At 44.5% G+C, this 19,235-nt stretch overlaps 2 protein-coding genes across 6 annotated transcripts in view; both read left to right on the top strand.

The window, feature by feature from the left end:
• The window catches only part of LOC113951429 (septin-2), a 34,749-nt gene extending 22,040 nt beyond the window's left edge, over positions 1-12,709 (top strand). For 3 of the 4 annotated variants that reach the window (XM_027652388.1, XM_027652385.1, XM_027652386.1), the window contains exons 12-13: positions 4,946-5,039; positions 11,934-12,709. In XM_027652388.1, coding sequence (XP_027508189.1) covers positions 4,946-5,014 — 69 coding nt within the window. In that variant the 3' untranslated portion in view covers positions 5,015-5,039; positions 11,934-12,709. The remainder of the gene's footprint in view (positions 1-4,945; positions 5,040-11,933) is intronic. The other variant, XM_027652389.1, reaches the window with a different exon arrangement.
• Positions 12,710-15,719: 3,010 nt separating this feature from the next.
• Positions 15,720-19,235, top strand: part of SEPT5 (septin 5) — a 41,631-nt gene continuing 38,115 nt past the window's right edge. Inside the window, exons 1-2 of one of the 2 annotated variants that reach the window (XM_027652383.1) lie at positions 15,720-15,835; positions 15,969-15,979. In XM_027652383.1, coding sequence (XP_027508184.1) covers positions 15,793-15,835; positions 15,969-15,979 — 54 coding nt within the window. In that variant the 5' untranslated portion in view covers positions 15,720-15,792. The remainder of the gene's footprint in view (positions 15,836-15,968; positions 15,980-19,235) is intronic. The other variant, XM_027652384.1, reaches the window with a different exon arrangement.

Consider the following 19,235-nt stretch of genomic DNA (forward strand, 5'->3'; position numbering starts at 1 on the left):
CAGTGTCTCCTGTGCAGTGCTGTGTGCCCAGTCAGTGTCTCCTGTGCCTGCTGGGTGTGCAGAGCAGCAGCCCCAGCAGCTGTCCCGCAGTCCAGGGGCCTGGACACTCTCAGGAGCAGTTTGGGGAAAATGCTTTTTGGTTTTCTTTTTTCTCCTTAGTGCTTCCGAGATTCAGGCAGTAGACTTAGAGATTTTAAGTCATGGCTGTTTCTCCTGTTATTTGAACTTTATAAATCATACATGTCTAATAGTTAAGTAGAAACTTGGGTATCCTTTAGAACTATTTATTTTAAGATTTATGTCTCAAAAAATTCTCCTATAACCATTTCCTCTGGAAACTCATGATAGGGCCAGCACATTATTATATGCTGGTCTATTCTGACCACTCTGTCTGAATGTATAGATAGAGTTTTAAATGTATATACACACACATAAACATATATAATATGGAATGTGTCTTTTATGTAACGTGGCTAAAGGGGTGAAATTTTGAATTTCTTGGAGGACAGTCTTTGGAAGTTTCCTCTGGGGCTAATCATCTCTGAATAATTGCTGCTGAAGTCGCAGAGGATTAGGTTAGAACTTGAAAAAACAAATACATTTTAACTTCTGCATTCTGCTGTCCCAAGGAGATCAAGAGGCTTTGCTGAATCCTCTGTAGATAAGCTGGTATGAAGTCCCTTCATCTCGAAATCATCCCTAAGGTTCAGACTGGGAAAAATCTGTGGAGGAAAGAGGCACAGAGGAAATGGGCTTGCATTCCATGGCCTTCACAGAGAAAACAAATATCCATTTCCCCTCCTGTTTTGCATTCCCATCAGTAACGGTGCTTGCAGTTCTATTTACAGTTTTGTGAGGTTTATATAACCTTGGAAGGAATGAATGCTTGGGCAAGTGCCAGGATCATCTTTATCAAGGCATCACTTTTGCTAAATGATCTTTTATTATGCCAAAGGATGTGGTCCCCAGTTCAGCAATCTGGAATTGCTAATCTGTCATTTTGGATTTACTGCTCCATCTTCTTGTGATTTTGCTCATTTGCAAGTGATGACCTATTTTTCTGAGATGGGAAGTGAAAATAAGAATAAAGATACTCATGTTCCTTACTGTAAAGATGCAGTACAGATTATTTTCATGTTGTAGTGCAAATGGGCACAAAGTTAAAGTGTGTAGTTTTGTGCCCTATTTTTCCTACTCTGAAAACATCTCGTAATAAAAACCTTTCAAAGTTTCGAGAGGTAGTTCTTCCAGAAAACAGTTAGGGCTGTGATTACATGAAAACAGCAAGGACTGAGCTTTCTCTGGTTTCTCCAGTGAGCTATTCTGAGGCTTTGAGCAAATCTTCTCTCCACTCTTCCAGTGCAGTTGCTCAGCACTGGGCTGAGTGTGGTAGAATGAACCACACTGTGGAAATTGTTTGCTCCTGTCCTTCCACCCTGTGAGCGTGTTTAACCCTTTGGCAGCTGAGATGGGGAGCTCTGGTTCAGTGTGGGAGTCAGAGAGGGCACAGCAGTGGCCTGGGGGAGGTGAGGGTGTGAGGAGTGTGTGCAGGTCACTGCCTGGAAGTGCAGGGACATGTGGAAGTATTTTCTTGAAAGATAATGTGGAAACTTTTATGTGAAGAGACAGCACGAGTGCTGCTGAAGGCTGTGTATCCGTGATCCTGTTAGGGGCATGGATACCTTTGAGGAGGTACATGGTTCATTTTTAACTCTTATTTTAAATGTTTGTTTCCTTTCTGTGTTGCTGCAGTAGTTACATGACAGTTTGAACTAAATTTTAGTCCTGACATAAGTAAACTAAGAGGTGTTTATGTCAAGGTTAAGTTTATTCTTTTGCCTTTTGTTATCTGAGAACTCACAGGAATGATTTGTTTTACCAGATCTCCAAACATTGTTTCCTGGCTTCCTTTCCATGGTGTACATTGGCCCTATGCTGTCATGTTGTAGCATCTGTTCTTCAGGGGCTGAACGTGAATGTATTAATGCTGCTCTTACAAGTGAGAGGAGTTGCTGCTGAGCAAGATCAAAGTCATTTTATGGCCTTGATGCTTGCAGTCCCCAACAGCAAAGGGAACACAGATGTGGATGTGACATCAGTGCCAGTCTTTGGTGTGATTCTTTACATTCTCCTCTATTAATAGCAGGGTTGTTTCTGTCTGTGCAGTAAGGTGAACATGAGCTACTTTTGGTGTGTACTGTAATGTGGAGGAACAGCTCTTATGGCCCATCCTCTACTTGAGGGTTACCACTTGAGCACAATACAGCTGGATTCTCTTTTTTTAACTCCACTCCTGAGCTGCCAGGATTCCTGCTGTGCAAACCATGTCCTGCCCAAGGTGTGCATCCCCCCTGACTTCAGCACTGCAGTCCTGTAGTTATGGGACCAGGTTTTACTGTGGTAACTGTCGTTGCTCACAGGTTGTCTGCTGACAATACTGTTGTGAAACTGGTAGTTGGAAGTTTGATTAGAGCTCGAGAGCCACAGTCTCACAGCAAAAAGCAACCATTATTTGCATAGCAAATGCTCAGTGAAAACCAGATCAAAATGCTGATGCAGCCCAGGATGCAGTGAAGAAAAGGTGTGCTTGAGTACCTTTCTGTTTTTCTTTTTTCTTTTTTTTTTGCCAGCTTTCCTTATGGAAAAGAATCTTATCTCCCAATGGCCATAGGAGACAACAGTGTGCCTGGTTTTGCCTAGTTTTTTTCACAGGGTTTATGCCTGGAAGTTTTTCTACTGAATTACGCTGAAATAGCTTCAGAAACTTGCCATTACTTAGCTAATGGACGAGACTGAGACTTCACCAGTAGGTCTCAAAAACTCCCCATGAGAATGGAAAAGGACAATCTTGTTACAATATTAATGTTAGAGCAGAGTAGGTCTCATGGGACTTTTGTGCTGCCTACATTTGTGTCCTGTGCAGCATCTGATTTCCCTCATGGTATGGGCAGATTTTTATCCATGAAGGTTAAGAAAATGCAAGTCTCAGTGCTGTATTTAAGTCCTACAGTGATGCTGGCTATTAGCAGAGCTCTGTGTTTGAGCAGTCCCCATAATACTTGGGCAGCAATATCTTCCCCTGTCATTACCCCATGGTTGCTATTTTGGGAATGTTTCATGGCTGTGCTTGGAGTGCTCTTGGGAAGGCTCAAGTAGGAGAGCTTCCAAAAAGCTGGTTTTATTCTGGTGGTAAATCTGCAGAGAGGCAGTTCAAAAGACCAGGTGTCTTACATTTTTACAGACAGATCTTTGAAACTTCTTTTTTGTTGTATCATGGAATCAGTGCAGCTCTCACTTCTGAAACTTTCTGCTTTTTTTCCCTCCTTCCTGCAGCATTATACCATCTTTCTGATCAGGAGCTTTTTGTTTTGAGTATTTAGCAGAAAGATGTAGATGGGTTTATAATAATCCTTGCAGACTTAGCTGTATCTCATGCTGTTGCTGTGTGAATCTCCTTTTGTCAGAGGGCATCTCTGCTGCAGTCACAGGAACCTGAATTAGCCTCTCCTGAACCCTGTGCTGCAGCAAGAGGATAAGTACATAAGCCAGCTAGTTCTGGGCAAGCTCTGTTACTGCTGGCTATGCTGCAATCTGGCTTTTACTCCTTAGTTAATCTTCAGTTTCTTACCATTTCCTAAATCTATATCTGAGACCAGGCAAGGAAAAGTGATAAGGGCACCTGCAATTTATTTTTTCTGTTCTGTGATGTTTCTTTCTGGTTTTTCTTGTTTTGTGGTTGTTTTTTATTTTGTTGTTTTTTTTTTTTTAACAGCCCAAACCAACAGCTCAACACCATGTACAGGCAATCAAGTATTTGTCTCAGATTCTTTTGTATTGAATCTGATGCAGTAATGAGTGTCACAATAGTTAATGTGGTTGGCTGGATGAAAGTACAGTATGATTGTTTAAACACTGTGGTTTGAGTTAGAATTCCCCCTGAACTCCTTGCAAATAACTGAAAGCAATTCTCTAACTATGTAAATAAGATGACAACTTGCTATACAAGCCTCAGATTTTTACATGACCTCCAATTTGAGATAGACTCATACTTTATACAATGTGCGTGGAATTAGGAGCCTATTTCCTTCCCAGTTTGTAACATAGGACATTTGTAGTTCTGTATGTGAAGCTTCCCCACCTGCATTTGGAAGGAAGTACCAGTCATTTGTAAACCAAAGTAGAGGTATTTGCATATACATTTTGAAAATCTCTATTAGTGATCTTTCTTCTTTCTTAGGAACATTTGTTCCAAGTAATATTATTTAAAAAAAAAAAACAAAACAAAACAAACAAACAAAAAACCCCCATTATGTATAACTGGCCTTTTATGAAATGGAAACTAACTTATAAGTGTTATAAGAAAATGCCTTAAGAAAACAGTTATTTCCATGAAAAATCATTGCTTAGATATAAAAAATATTGGTTCTTTATATGTTTAGTCTGGCTTTCCAAATTTTATAAACATTTTTCTGTTTTTCTTTTGAAGTAGTTTTTAAATCCTGGCTGCATGTTCAGCTGTTCCTGTTGCTAAAAATTTACAGAGTTCTTTGATAGCCAAAGGCTGAGTGTTCTTGCATGGTCTTGTGCTTTGAGCACTTGTATCAGAGCAAAGCTGCTCCAGCTCGCTCAGGTGCATGTCTGCATGCCAAAAGGACATGCCTTTCTTACTGCAGAGTAAATGGGGATTCACAGGTCTGTAAACAGCAAAAGATTTGGACTTTATAGCTTAATTTTCATTATAAGTATTCTTCTGTGAAAGTTAGGTGTAATGAATTGAAGAGTGTGAGATGGGGAAAACCAAAGTATTCAATTATGTGAACTATTGAACATTTTGAGCTTGTAAGAAAACAGGATCTGCATTCTACCATGGAAGAAAAAGATGTATGGTCTGGGTTTTTGGCCTCCTCCTGCCATGGTTTAAACAGTGGGTGTGTCTCTGTTGCAGCTGCGCCGCATGCAGGAGATGATTGCCCAGATGCAAGCCCAGATGAGGATGAAGCCTGGGGATGACTAAGGTGTTTGACACCTGGATGCATCAGGTATTGCTCTTCTCACTTGTTTCCTCCTCTTACATTAGACTTTCACAGTGGTTATTGCTAATTTTGCACTTTGGACTTGCTTTCACTACTTACAGAGGAGAAATGAGTGGTGTTCTGGGTAGACTGGAAAAGGAGACCTGTGCAAATGTTACCTTTGCAGCTGTTTTTAAGACCTGTAAATGCTTATCCTCAGTGCCTTATTTTTGGATCACATGGTTTTGTTTCTGTTAGTACAAGCTGCTCAGAAAATTAATTTGTTTCTATGTAAACAAAAGGGTGTTTTGGGGCATGCAGGCTGCTGCATTTATAACAGTTTTCTCTAAGAACCAAACAGAATTTTACAAGCTGGTCATGTGCAGTGAGTACAGACTCCCTTGGTGTGTGTGATGTATGAGGTGGGATCAGAGCGAGCGAAGAAAAAAATTCTTGTAGCAAATATTAATTCTTTCTTCAGAATGCAGCCCTTCTGATATAATTCTTTTAAATGCAAGAAGGAAAAACAGAAGGATATGAGGAGTCTTGTTGCTTAATACTTCAGCTTAATACTCTAGTTGTGATTGCTGGTCTTGTGGAATGTAAAGCTTGAATAAAATGGATTATATTATCCCTTATGACCTTGTGGCAGCTGCCAACATTCCAAGCCTAAAATAAGGAGATTTTTTTGTTGCCTTTATTTGAACCTTCAGTCTTCCTGTTTACATAAAGAAGAAAAAAAAGTTTAAGAAATAAACTTATTCACTGGATTCTGATTTAAGCAGAAGTTGATGGTTTTACTGGTATGTTCACTGTGATCTTTGAGTGAAGTAGTTAAGGGAAAGAAGTAATGCAGTCTCAGGTTTCTTACTGTCACAGTTCCAACTGTTGAAGATAGAGGAGTCTTCACATCATGTCTTCCAACTTCCATCTAAGATGTGCTTTCCCAGAGTTGAAATTTAAACCCTGAGGATAATTTTGTGGCTGACCATGCAGTGTGTGCAGGAGCAGTGTCTGACACACGGCCCTCATTCCCTGGGCAGGACCCTGTTCAACACTGGGAAGTGTTTCAGTCTGAACTGAAGGTTCCAAGTTTTCATGGTGACTTTGTTTTGTCATCACATGGCCAAACTCTGAGCACAGCAATGGCTGTTTGCTGCAGGACAGCTGATGCAGTGTAAATGGTTGGTACTGGTTTTTTGCAAAGGAGCTCAATTCTTTGTGCAACTTACAAATCATGTTTAATCACATGGCACCTTTACACTTACATTCAGTCAGAAAAACCCACTATAGGTGTAATAACCTTCTCTATAGTTGTTTGCAGAGCAGAGGATGGCAAATGGTGCAAACACATTCAGAGTTCTGTCCTGAGTTCCTAGATGCTGGCTTTGCTGTGAAATCAGGCTCTGGGGGCTGATGGGATGCAGTATTCCCACTGATGGCTAGCCAGTGATGGCCCCAGATTCCCTGTGTTTCACAGCTTCTGCAGTACTGGCTATGGTATTTATAAAGCTGACCTGGAGCAGAGTTTGTCCCAGGCTGAGTTTGCAGCCATGGCTACGGAAGCAAACAGAGTTCAGGCCATGCTCGTGTGCCCAGGGCAGTGTTACCCTGTGGGTACCTCACACTGCTGACCTGGAGTGCAGCCTGCACCACTGAGGGTGCTAAGCAGGGGAGATTTGCAGATTTAACTGAGTGTTCCCATGATCTTGTTGTGATTTAGTTGGAACTGAAGCTCGAGGAAGTTAATTGGTCTGAAATACCGAGTGGGGACAAATTTGGGAAGGATTTGAATGAGATCTTCATATGTGGAGGTCCTGCTGTTTCTTTGGAATTTGCTGAGCTCCATTTCTGCAGCTGCTGTGGAAATCATGTTTGACAGATTGCTTTCAGGCAAGAGTTTTGAGCTTATTTTTTGTTACCCTTGAGATGCTGATGGATAGATTTTGGTGTAAGTTGTTGGCCAGTATGCACAGTCAGAACTGCAGTTGCAGTCCTGCTGAGCCAGGGTGTTGCTATATGATCCTGGCAGCATGTTGAAGTGAATCCTCACCCAGAACTTACCCTTAGGCAGGTTTCTCTCATGCATGTTAAGTGACTTTGCAGTTCAGGAGGAATGACAAGTTCAACCTCCAGCATTCCCATCAGATTTATTTGCTGTATTTTATTTAACTCACTATTTCTAGAGAAACCAGGAAACTTGTAATTAACACAGTGGTTAACAGAACCAAACTGACAACAAATTTAAATATACTTGATATCAATCTTTTTGTTCTATCACAGCTTATCTTGAACATCTCTTGGGTTCTAGTTTTACGAGAACTTTAAAGGATCAGCTCTGCTACTGAAAGCACAGTCTCTTCTCCAGTTGCTCTTTTGCACCCTTACTTACCTTTATGCTGAGAAAAATATGTGACTTTATAGACAGTTTATATAAAATTTACCATTTTCACTCCTTTTTATTTTGGATAAATACGTATTTTTTTATTTTATTCAAAAGTCCCTTAAAATATTTTTCCCTACATAAAGCATATATATAAAGATGTTTTCAGGTATTTTTGGGAAAAGAGAAGTATGGTGTAAAAACCTTCAGAGATGAGAGCTGGAGAATAAGCAGTAGGGTTATGAAATGTGCTGATATCAAAGTATGTGAAATACCCACTTCTGGTTTCAGATGTATTTTGGGGTGGGGAGGAGATTGCTGGGTGCTTTGGGGTTTTCTAGAAGGAGTCTGGCATTGCAGAATGATTAAAAAGTGTTAAGCTCAAAACCTTGCCAAAAAGCCTGACAAGTCTGTATTCCCATGAGGTGCTGCTCAGATGGGATGACTGGAAGGTCTGGTTTGCCTGATCCCTTTTGAATAGGGGCAGCTTTAAAGGGTTTATGGGAAGGGCAAGGGGAGAATTTCCTTCCAGCAGTCTCCTTTGCTCTCAAGGCTGAGGTACGAGGAGGGTGACAGAGGCAAAGATCACACACAGGGAATGTGCTCCAGGTTTCCAAAGGGATGGATGGACAGGTCTGCTCTGGAGAAGCAGAATCCTGACAGGGAAGGAGGACGAGCGCTGGTGGAGCCTGGGTTAGAGGTGGGAAGGGAAGGTGATTGTGGCACTCTGGTCACTCCTGTTCCCAGCTGCAGCTTTGGCAAAGGCCTGTGAACACAGGGGTGCTGAATAAGATCTTTGAGTGCAGCCTAACAGGGGTGTGACCTGCCCTTTTATCTGTTTGCTCTAAACATTTCATAGCTTCTGTGTACAGACAGTGCAGTGGAGGAGATGGTAGCAGGCAATGAGAGCACAGCTAAACACCAAAATATTCTTGGAATAAGCAGTAACAATTTTTTTTACCCTAACTTTTGATAGATTCACCTTACTAATCTTTTTCAGATTTTTTTTCTTCTAAAGCACAAGACTGCTCTAAAGGGTCAAAACTTCTTATACTTGACAGTTCAAATAAAGGTTTGAAGAGAAAGACAGAAGGGGGAATAAGTTACCAAAACTTAAAACAGGCTTAGTTTTATTTGGGTGCTCCAATACAAAATGCTTTTGAAATAAGCCTGCAGTAATTCCAGGAGCATATTGACTAGTTCCTGAACTTGTCCATCTCAGATGAGCGATTATTATGAAAAGCTGGAATTATTTTATCAAATTAAGTGGTTGTTGGTGGATATTTCTTCCCTTTCCCTCTCTGTTTCTGAAAGTGTATCTCTTTGCAATCTGTTTTCCTCTCATTATTCTTACAAGTCTGGTTTGTTGTCTTCACTCAATGTCAGGATCATACTGGGACAAGCCAGTGACAGTAGCCAGGCTATGGAGAGCTAATACAGCCATCTGGAAATGTAGTTATAGTTAGGGAAATATGCTCATATAAAAGAAACCCAAGCATCTTGCACTTAAAATATCTGTAGGATGTTGAAAATTCTTTTAGTATAGGTTGTAATTTCCACAATTATTTTAAAGCCTCCTGAGCTTGCTAACACTGGTAAGAACAGTGCTGAAGACACTAAAGAGCTCCTTCTTTCTGACAATGAATTGACATCATTTAACAGAACAACACAAAAGCATTGTCATAGCAACCAGCCTTCAAACGATGCTGCTGAATGCTGAATTGATCTGATGAGAAATGTCATTTGAGGGAATAGAGATCATGCTGTAGTTTTTGGCAGCTGAAATTCAGAATCTGGAGAATGTGAAGCTTGGGCAAATTTGTAATATTTGGAACAACTGCCTGGCACTGCCAGTGGATGTTTCTCTGGCTTAGAATCTAGAGCAGGAGGGCACCATCGTGCTCCAGCTCTTCTGACTGTGGAGCTGTTGAGCAAACCCTGCACTGATGGGCTGGCACCAGGGGTTGTCTCCTTTAGGGAACAGACTTCTGAGAGAAATGGTTGTTGTCAGGGGTGAATGGAACGACGTTTATTTGCTTTCAGTAGTGTGTGGATGCCTTGGGAAGGATGAAATCCCCAGCGTGGTGGCTGCAGTGGCATTCCCAGTTCTTGGGCACGTGTGCAGTGGCACCTGGCACTCTGCCTCTTAGAGCCTTGATTGCCCAGGGATGTTGCAAGTGACATATTCCACCTCTTCCTCTATGCCAGTGGATAGAGGATACCCTGCTGTACCCACTGCAGCTCCTGGATGCATGGGCTGATTGAATGATGCCTTCTGGCTCGCTTCCAGAATTCTTGGGCATTTAGTGTGCCCGAGGGATGGGGTACACAGACCTACCAGGTCTGTGCCAGAGCCTGACGTGGTATCATGGGGAACCTGAAAATGCTTCAGAGACACCTTTTGCTAAAGAAACAGAGGAACATTTACAGTTTTGAAGCTTGGAACCTGGTATTTGTGTGTGACTCATGGCTATCAATATCAGCATGTTTAACTGCTGAACGTTAGAAAGCAGTTCAGAGGCTGGGTTTGTCACTGCCTGTGAACTCGGTGATGACATTTGCTATGGGGAAGCACAAGGGCTTGTGCAGACCAGCAAAGGAAAGGGAACAAACTTGAAGCAGTGAAGTCAGCAGAGGGTGACTGAAATAGCAGAAATTCAAAACGTTTGGGGTGCAGGTAACAAAATGAGTCAAAACTACCTCACAGCAGGCACTGGTGCTGTCCAGTACTCCTCTGCCTTGTGGGAAGATGCCATTTCCCAAAGTTCCTGATGATGATGGGACACTAAGAGGGGTGCACCTACAACATAAAATGGGTGCTACTTGAAGAAAAACAATTTAGGTCAGTGAGAAAATGTAGCTGCTTAGAAAGCAAATTTCTCTCATTGAGAATTCAGAAGTGAACATGTAGAGATGTCAAGTTGCCCTGCACTGTAGCCATGTTCTTGGAAACAGCTGAGGGGGAGGCAAACCCCTTCCTTCCCAGGTTTTTGAAATGTTTAAAATACAAGACTCTGAGCAGTGTGACCAGGTGCTTCAGGGAGCAGGTGTACATAGTGCTTGCTGGTTACACCGCTCACTGAGAAAGTCTTGTTTGAATGGCACACTGGAGAAATAAATGTAGCCTCTCTCTTAAAGGATGGGGTGATTTCACATTGCAGCTGGAGGGATTTATTAACACTGTGTGTTGGTGAAAGGAGCATGGGGGACTGTAAGGTTGGCCTAAGAAAGATGCAGATCAAACTTGTCAAGAATGATACCAACCAAATTGTATCATGAAATATTGTCTCACAAGGAGATGAGGAAGCAAGAGCAGTGAAACAAATCCACACTAAAACTCTACAAACATCCTTTGCCAACACCCAAGTGTGCTCCATGACCACATAAATGTGGGTGTTGTGTAGCTGGTGCTGGAAACATCAGTGCACAGCTGTGCCTATAACCCCAGCCTTCACATTTATTGGAAATTCCAGACTTTTTGTGTCTGACACACCAGGCACGGTTTCCTCTGGAGGTACCTGGAGCAGACTGGAGCTGGGCAGGTGGTGGCAGAAACCAAGTTTCTCTTTCATACTCGAAGCAGCAGTGTAGCACAACAGTTAATTTTGAATTTGCTTAGCAGTTTATGGACTCTGGCTTTAAAGCCTTACTGCTGGCTTGCTTGTTCTAGGTGTTATGGGAAGTGATGGACTTCTCACAAGGTGCAGGAATTGTGCATTGAGCAGAATCCCCATAGTGAGAATGGCCAAGAGCAATGCACCCCATTGGCAGCTTTCCTTGCTCCTTATCCCAGGAGTAGTCTGGATGAGTGTTGCACTGTATTTTATAAGTGAGTTGACACAACAGTGTTTTTGGGACTGGAGAATTTGAGGTGTTTCTCTGAGTTCCAAATCTGACACATCTTCCTAAGCAAGACCCGATTTTCAGGGAAAGCTGGAATTCTGCTTTCTTTGTAGTAGCCTTTTTGATTGGCAAGTAACTGTAGAAATTCCAAAACTGTAAGTTATTTTTGAAAGTACAGACTGGTATCCCTTTTTTTCAGCCATAGGAGTACTGCTGTACCAATGCTGGGAAAAAATCTCTCCTGTTTTACCTAAGCAGTGTCACAGGAGTGTTGGTGCATGACAGCAGCCTTGCTGCTCCCCTGTAGCCCTGTGTGCCCGGGTGGTTTGTGCCCCAGCAGCAGTGCTGCCTCCCCTCACAGGCGAGGTGGTGCCTGGTGGGCAGTGCTTTGGAGATGAGCTGTAACACACTTCTGGTGTTCTTGCAGGCAGAGAGGGGGGGTGGTGCTTAACAAAGTATGTAGCTAAAAATAAGTTCTCATTTATTAGCTCTGATTAGACATTTGTGATAAACATCTGGGGCCAGGCTGCTCAGCTGATCTCATTCTCGGGCAGGTCCCTGTGATGCAGGGACTGTCGCTCCTTGTTCCCTGGATTATGCTGCTGTGCTTGGAGGGGCTCGGGCTGCCCCAGATGCTCTGACAGTGCTGAGAGTTTGTCCTTTCTAATGCTCTTTGTTTTCCATTTTGTCCCCAGCAGCAAACGGGTCTCTAAGTGGATGGGTGCTCTGTTTTCTTTACCCGAATGGGACCGTTCAAATGCAAAAGCTGGATGCCACAGACCAAGACCTGCTAAAACAAACACAAAGTCTGAAGAACGTGTTGTAAAATGGCTTGTTTTATATATCCAATGTTATTCAACTTACAGTGTATCTTTTTTTGATTCTTTTGGTAATGCTGTCTTCATACTTATAAATGTGGGTTTATTATCCTTCCTATATCTTTTTATCAGAAGCTGATAAGAGTACTCTGTATGGACTAGTCACTGTGGTGGGTTTAAGGAGTTAATCATGTGTCTGATAGGTTGTTCTGAACAGTTTCGTGGTTAATACTAAGACTTTGTGGCCTGTTTACAGTAAAATGTGTGTTTGCACAGTATCATAACTTTCACCTGCCATTTTAAGTCATTATGTATCATATCAGTTTTTCAGAACTTTCTCTCTGCTTTTGTTACTTTTGGAGCTTCATCTCTGGTGATTTGCATTTGTGTGGTTGTATGAGGAAATGTCCCAAGTGCTGATGCTCCAGCAGTGGTACAGCAAAGCTGACTGTTCTGACTCGTGTGCCTTACTGTCCACGAACGCTGCACACACCACGGCTCGTGTGCTGCTCTGAGGGTCTCCAGTATTGATGGCAACAATTGTCACAGGCATTTCTATCTGTCAGCTGAGCGATGGCATGTACTCAATTTTTTATATACCATAACACTAATTTTCATTCAAGTTTTGTAATAAATTGTACGAGTGTGGAAAATGTTGATTTTATTTTTTTTTTTCCTCGGGGAGTTGGTTTTTTTTGTTTTATTTTATTTTGGCTTTTTCAAGCTAATCTATGGAGTGCTGTAATGCTGTCGTGCACGGTGTGTATTCAAAGGAATTATGATGTTTACTCTGGGGAATGAAGGCATTTTCTAAAATTTCTCTGCATACAAACTGCTTTGATTTCTTTTCGAAACAACTTTAAAAGTGTTTTACCTGGAAGCTGGGTAGCAAGGCTTTGCATCCACTTTTTCCCAAAGTTCATTAGGCACCTACTGACGTCTTTTAGGTGGGTAAATACCTTGGAAAATCTGTTTGCACATCTTAGCAACATGCATGAATTTATAAAGTATTTCCTTTCCGTCATTACTGACTGTATAGCTCTTTTCTGCATGCTTTTGTAGTCTTGTGTGTTTTATATATGCATAAGTGTAAATTACTTTGCAAATAGGGGGATTGAGACACTTTGTCTTCTGTACTAAATTGGAGTGTCTCTCGTGTAATGATTAGCCTTAATTTTGCTGTCTAGCAATGAGTGTTTAATCAGGATAGGATTCACAAACACACAGGGATGCATATTTGCCTTGTTTGGAGCTGAACTGCATAAACTGGACATTTCATTGTTACCTCAGTGGCTGCTATCATGAAGGTGACAGAAGAAATTCAGTGACAGGTTTGTGTTCACACGAAGTCTCTTCAGGTCTTTGAAGATTTGAATTTGAGCGTGTCTGTCCAGAGGGCCAAGGTGAGAGATTCAATGGGAAACTTCATCTTATCAGTAGTTTGCTGTTATTTGCACCTTTCTTGTTGTTTTCCTTCCAGAATTGTGCATGATATTTCGCAACCTTGAGAAAATGATGTGCTGTCTGTTTGTGTTTGTGGAAGTTGGAGCAGCCACACCCCTCCTGAGAAACCCAGGCTGCAGTTACAGACCTTGGTTAGGGCTGGATTAGCTCTGAGCAAAGGGAACATGAAAGCTCCACCTTTCAAAGCCAGCTAGGACAAAGGGGAAGCGCACTTTCAAAAGCATCTGGTCTTTAATTTTGTTGAGAACAGAGGGTTTTTTCCTCCCTCTTTTCAAAGCAAGGTGCCTAATGTCACCGTCACAATTCCCATGTGGGAAGCCTTAGTGAACAGATTTTTACTCGTGGATACTGATTAGGAGTTGTAGTCTTTACCTTCTTTGGGCTTGTGGATTCCAGATGGAGCATTTTGGCTCAAAATCTGAGATCTGTTTTAATAATTGTCCCAGAAGGGCTTGCAGTGCTACTGATCCCAAATGCTTTCTACCACTTCTTTGATGTTGTCTGATGTTAATTTTCAGTTACATTTGAACTTGGTTTTGTTTAAATACTTCACAGCTTACTGGGGGAATGTATAGTTGTTAAGCCAAGTCTTTGCTACTCTGAAGATCTCTGGATGGAGGACGCTGCCTAGAACCTGCTTTTGTGGCCTTGCATTTCCACTCCCATGGTGCCAGCAGTGCCAGGGCCATGGAAGACAAGACACTTCCTCAGAATTCCACCCTGGCCTTCTCCAGGCTGACATTTTCCAGCACTGGGACAAAGTGCCCATATGTAACTATTTTAATGACTGTTCAGCAGGATCAAGGAGAGTTGACTGTGGTCCTTTCAGTCTTCATTAGCTTTGAACACTGTGGCAGACTATAAACCAACTCATGAAAGGCTGATTGGCTCGTTGGGGCCTTTAACTGTGGTGCAGGGTCTCTAATGGTCTCTGGCTCTCTAGTGTTTAAAAACAAGAAAATGTGCTGACAATTACCTGATTTATTTTTTTCTGATGCATTGAATCAATGGCTAAAAGTGAACTCAGAATGAGCTAATGGGGTTTTAAAATGTATGAGCCTGGGATTACCAATCTCTGGTCTTGAAAGTGTCTCCTTGTTTATGGGAGGGATGTTTTGAATGAGAAGATGGAAGAAATGCCAAGATAAATGCTGTGATAACTACAAGGATTTGAAAAGTTAGTGCTGTGGCATTGGTGTCAGATTTGTTCCAAGGCAGGGCAGTGCCCTTGCACTTGTGCAGCCATCACACTGCCAAGCTTATCCTGTCCTGTATTTGGAAGAGTTTCAAGTTTGATAATTTACTTGTCCTTGAAATGTGGAAGACATGAGCCCTCCCTGCAGCCGTGGAAGGCAGGGGAAGGATCTGGGTGTCCCGAGTCTTCACATCCCCCTCTCCTGTCTCCTCTGCTGTTGAGGTTTCTATGAGCTGTTCTCAAATCATGTGCAACTGCTGCTTTTCATTTGAGTTCTCTCTTGCCTTTTCTTTAAGAGTTATACTGACAGCTTTTACCTAAAATAACTTTCCATATAACCTCTCTAAAAATTTTTTAATGGAAACAGAGCACACATTCCTACTTCACGCAGCATGGTTGCAGTATGATTCAGGACTTCCCACTGTATTTCGAGGCGCTAAATCTGGAAACGCATTTCCTATTTATTCCATTTGTGTTTGGGTTTTGTATTTATTTATTTTTTTAACGCTGTATTCCCTCTTCTGGCTCTTGTGTTTGTGTCGAGAGCAGGCAGTGCTCTGGGCAGGGGTCTCTGGCTCCGATGCCCGGTGCCGGTGTGGCTGGGCAGGGCTGGGCAGGGGTCTCTGGCTCCGGTGCCCGGTGCCGGTGTGGCCCGGTAGGGTTGGGCAGGGGTCTCTGGCTCCGGTGCCGGTGTGGCTGGGCAGGGGTCTGTCGCTCCGGTGCCCGGTGCCGGTGTGGCCCGGTAGGGTTGGGCAGGGTCTCTGGCTCCGGTGCCGGTGTGGCTGGGCAGGGGTCTCTGGCTCCGGTGCCGGTGGGTCTGGGCAGGGGTCTCTGGCTCCGGTGCCGGTGGGTCTGGGCAGGGGTCTCTGGCTCCGGTGCCGGTGGGTCTGGGCAGGGGTCTCTGGCTCCGGTGCCGTGTGGCCCGGCGGGGGCGGTCCCGGGGCGGTCCCCGCTCCCGGGATTGGCGGCCCCGGGCGGCCGCGGCCCCTCACGGGGCGGCCCCGCCGCTCTCGCTCCCTCGCCCGGTCCCGCAGCCGCCCTCGCACACGCGGGCTCGGCCGCGGCCCCGGAGGCACCATGAGCGCGGGCACGCGGTACAAGAGCAAGGCGGTGACCGCAGGTGAGGCGGCGGGGACGCGCGGCCGGTCCCTCCCGCGGCCCGGCGCGGCCCCCCCGCCTCACCGTGTCTCCTTTTCTCTCCCCGCCGCCGGTCCCCGCCGCGGGCATCCCGCCCTGGCCGCGCCGCCCCGCAGAGGAGAAGCAGGTAGGTGGGCTCCGGCCGGGGCTCTCCGCGGGATGCGGCGGCTGCCCGGGCTCGGCTTTGCCCGGGCTCGGCTTTGCCCGGGCTCGGCTTTGCCCGCCGCATCCCCCCGGGTCCTGGGTTGGGTTTCTTTTTTCTCGCTGCCTTTGGGTGTGTCGAGCGGGTTCGGATGGAGGAAGGCAGCGCGGGGGCTGGCGGAGGCGTTTCGGTATTGGGAGCACGTCTCCCATCCTTCTCCCATCCCTCTCCCCTCCGCAGCACAGATGCGCAGACACAGCCCCGGTCCTGCCGCCCCTCGGTGCTGCAGCCCATCGGCACCTCGCAGGCGGCCGGGATTTGGGCGTTAGGGAACATCTGTTTTGCTTTGCAAAGCTTATAGCTATTTGGAGACATGCCTTTGAGTCCCGGAGAGAGAGGAGGAGTGATGCAATCAGATGACATCGACAGGTTTTTTGTTCTCTGTTTGGTCTTTGGGGGGATTTAGGATATTTGAAAGGAAGAGGAATCCTTTTCTGCAGATCTTGAATGCCTAGGTAAGGGGTTATCAGAGCCCTGTGTGTTCCTTAGCACCCATCATCGTGATGTAGGCAAGAGGGTTTTTTTATGACGATGGAAGAGCTTAGAATTCTGTCTCTCTAGGGTGGGGATGGAGGCAATGGTAACACAGCAGGGCAGTGCAGGGGGAGCAGCCCACCCACTCCCAGCCTGGCTCACACTTGCCTTTGGGCCCAGTCTTTCTCTGAGGCTCCAATTCCATAGGAAGCCAACGCCTTGCCTGCTGAGACCCTGGTACTGCACAACCTTCCTGGGCCACAGAAAAGCAAACTAGCATTGTAGCAGCTTGGGCATTCACCTGGCCACGGCAAGAGATGATGTTTCCCTATATAATGCAGACTTGGGCACTGTGAAAAGATACTTGTGCATTTTTGTGAACTGCTGATTGCAGTGATGAGAAGAACAAAGTAAATCCAGGGGTAATAGGATAATGGGATCACCAGATGCATTTTTCCCAAGCTTCTTAAAGTTTTACTAGTATTTTGTAGTTATTCCTGAGTGTTGCGGCTAATTCTTGCTTTATTTCTGGAGGAAAACACTCCAGAATGTGTTCTGAAATTGCAGAACATTTAGTGTAAGTTGTGAACTGGGGAGAAACTTTGTGACCCACTAGAAACATGCTGTTCTTTAGTTCATTTGTTTTTAAATTAAGAGGGAAGCAGGTTAGGTACAAGGCTCTGTTCTGCTCATTCCCCAGGGGCAGAAGTGAGGTAGAGATCAGAGGAGTCTGTTGTAGATGTTATCGTGTCTCCTGAAGGCCCTTGTCACACTGCATAGGCAAGGGGGGCTGCAGTCTGTACCCCGAAGAGCCCGTGTCTGCAGGACAGGGCAGTGTTCTGCTGGGGCAGAAGAGACCTTTCCTCAAATGCAGAGGTGTATCCATGCATCTGCCACTGAGTGTGGAGCTGGGCTTGCATGACAGAGCACAGTTCATTATGGGTTTGGGCCAGCCATGTTCCTTGTGGATGGTGGAGGGAAAACGAGCTGTCAACACAAAGCAATCCGTTAATTTGTGGTTTTGTACGTTCACTTTAATTTTAACTTTATTTAGCATCCTTTAAGAGCAAGATTTTTTTTCCTGTGCCACTTTTTTTCCCCAGTCTGCTCACATCTGGCAGCAGGTAACAATTTAAAAGATGCACTAAAACTGTGATTCTTGCCTGAACCAATTTTTCAAAATGTATTATATAAGGGGTTTTTTATAAATAGTTGGGAAATGAAGTGAGCTTCTGAGAGGGCAGTACAATAGGTTGCATGTAAGTAGGGTAGCTTTTGGATAAGTCTTAATAATGTTCATCACTTACTGAGTCCAAAGAATGGAGCAATGTGGTGTCAAAGAATGTGTCTTCATCCTCCTTCCCAGTGCAGTCAGGGCTGATGCACTGTCTGGCTCCAGGGGCCTCTGGTTTGCAGGTTGGGCTCCTAATTACTGCCATTTATGAAGAAAAAATAATGGTAGATTCTCCACCTGTCTGATTTTTAAGGAATGACCTCTTATTTGATTAATCAGACACTGAACTCCTGTGCTGTGGAAGTCCACGGAGGTTTGGTGCTGGTCTCTGTGTGCAGAGCACCCAGCTTTCCAAGGGGAAGGGTTGTGGTTTGAGAGCCTGGGCTGGGGGGATCCAGTTTCTGGTTGAAGCTCTGCAGCAGGTTACCTGGTGAGGCTCCTTAGTCTGTGTTACCTCTGTTCAGCACCTCTTGGAGGGGGTGGTTTCTCTCCCAGCAGTTTGTATCCTGCTGGATCACTGCATGGTGCTCGTGGGGAGGCAGCTGAAGCCGTGACTGATGTCCCATGTGCGTGGGCCCCGTGGGAGGGAAACCTTGCAATTTGTCAGGAGTATTGACCTGAGAACCAAACAGGGCAAGGGCAGAGGGTGGATGCTCTGCCAAAGCCCGAGGTGCTGCTGTGGGAGGAGTACAGGTGAAACCACCCAAGTACCCAGTTGAACTGGAGTCTCCTGGCACGCTCCTGCAGAACATCCTCCTAGCTTGGGTTGTCGGCGTGTGTGTGTTTGGGGTGTTACCTTACCTTGTCTCTGAAGCTGCTCTTGCTCATTCCGGCCCATGTCTCTTCTTTGAAGTTATTGTTTCTTTTTAAATCGGGAGGATGGGAACCTCTCCTTCCCAAGTTGATCTCTCCCCACCCCATCAATTTGCAAAGTTGTTTGGGTGTGGGAGCAGAGACTATCTGGTGGATCCAGTTCTTTCAGTGGGTTTGAAATTACAGGGTTGTGCCTTTCGTATTGAGCTTGGTCCTTTTTTTCTACTTGAACATATTTTGAAGTGGTCTCCTTGTCAGTAAAATATACATGGAGGTGCTGTGTATGGAGAAGATGCTGTGCAAAAGGTAGTTTGACTGGAGGAGTGGTTTCAGTGCCAGTCATTGTGAGACACTGAGAACTTAATCCATTGCCTTTGTGTTTCAGTTTTTGAGAATCTGGAGTTTATATCTTAAAAACTTGTATTCAGACTCTTTTGTGGGTTTTGTATAAAAAAAAGAGGAGCAGACATTTCCATCTCTCCTGGAACAGTAGATATTGCAACAGCAGAGATGTCTTCTATCTAAAATAGCAACTGTGCCAACACAGTGCATCATTTTAAGGTCAACCTTCAACCCTTGCCGACCAGAGAACATTGGCTGAGGGAAATCCCCCAGTTCCCTGTTAGTGTTTGCTGAACTGCCTTCTTTTCTCTACTGTGC

Source organism: Corapipo altera, unplaced genomic scaffold, assembly GCF_003945725.1.
Source record: "Corapipo altera isolate COAL_440 unplaced genomic scaffold, ASM394572v1 67, whole genome shotgun sequence".
Taxonomy (NCBI): Eukaryota; Metazoa; Chordata; class Aves; order Passeriformes; family Pipridae; genus Corapipo; species Corapipo altera.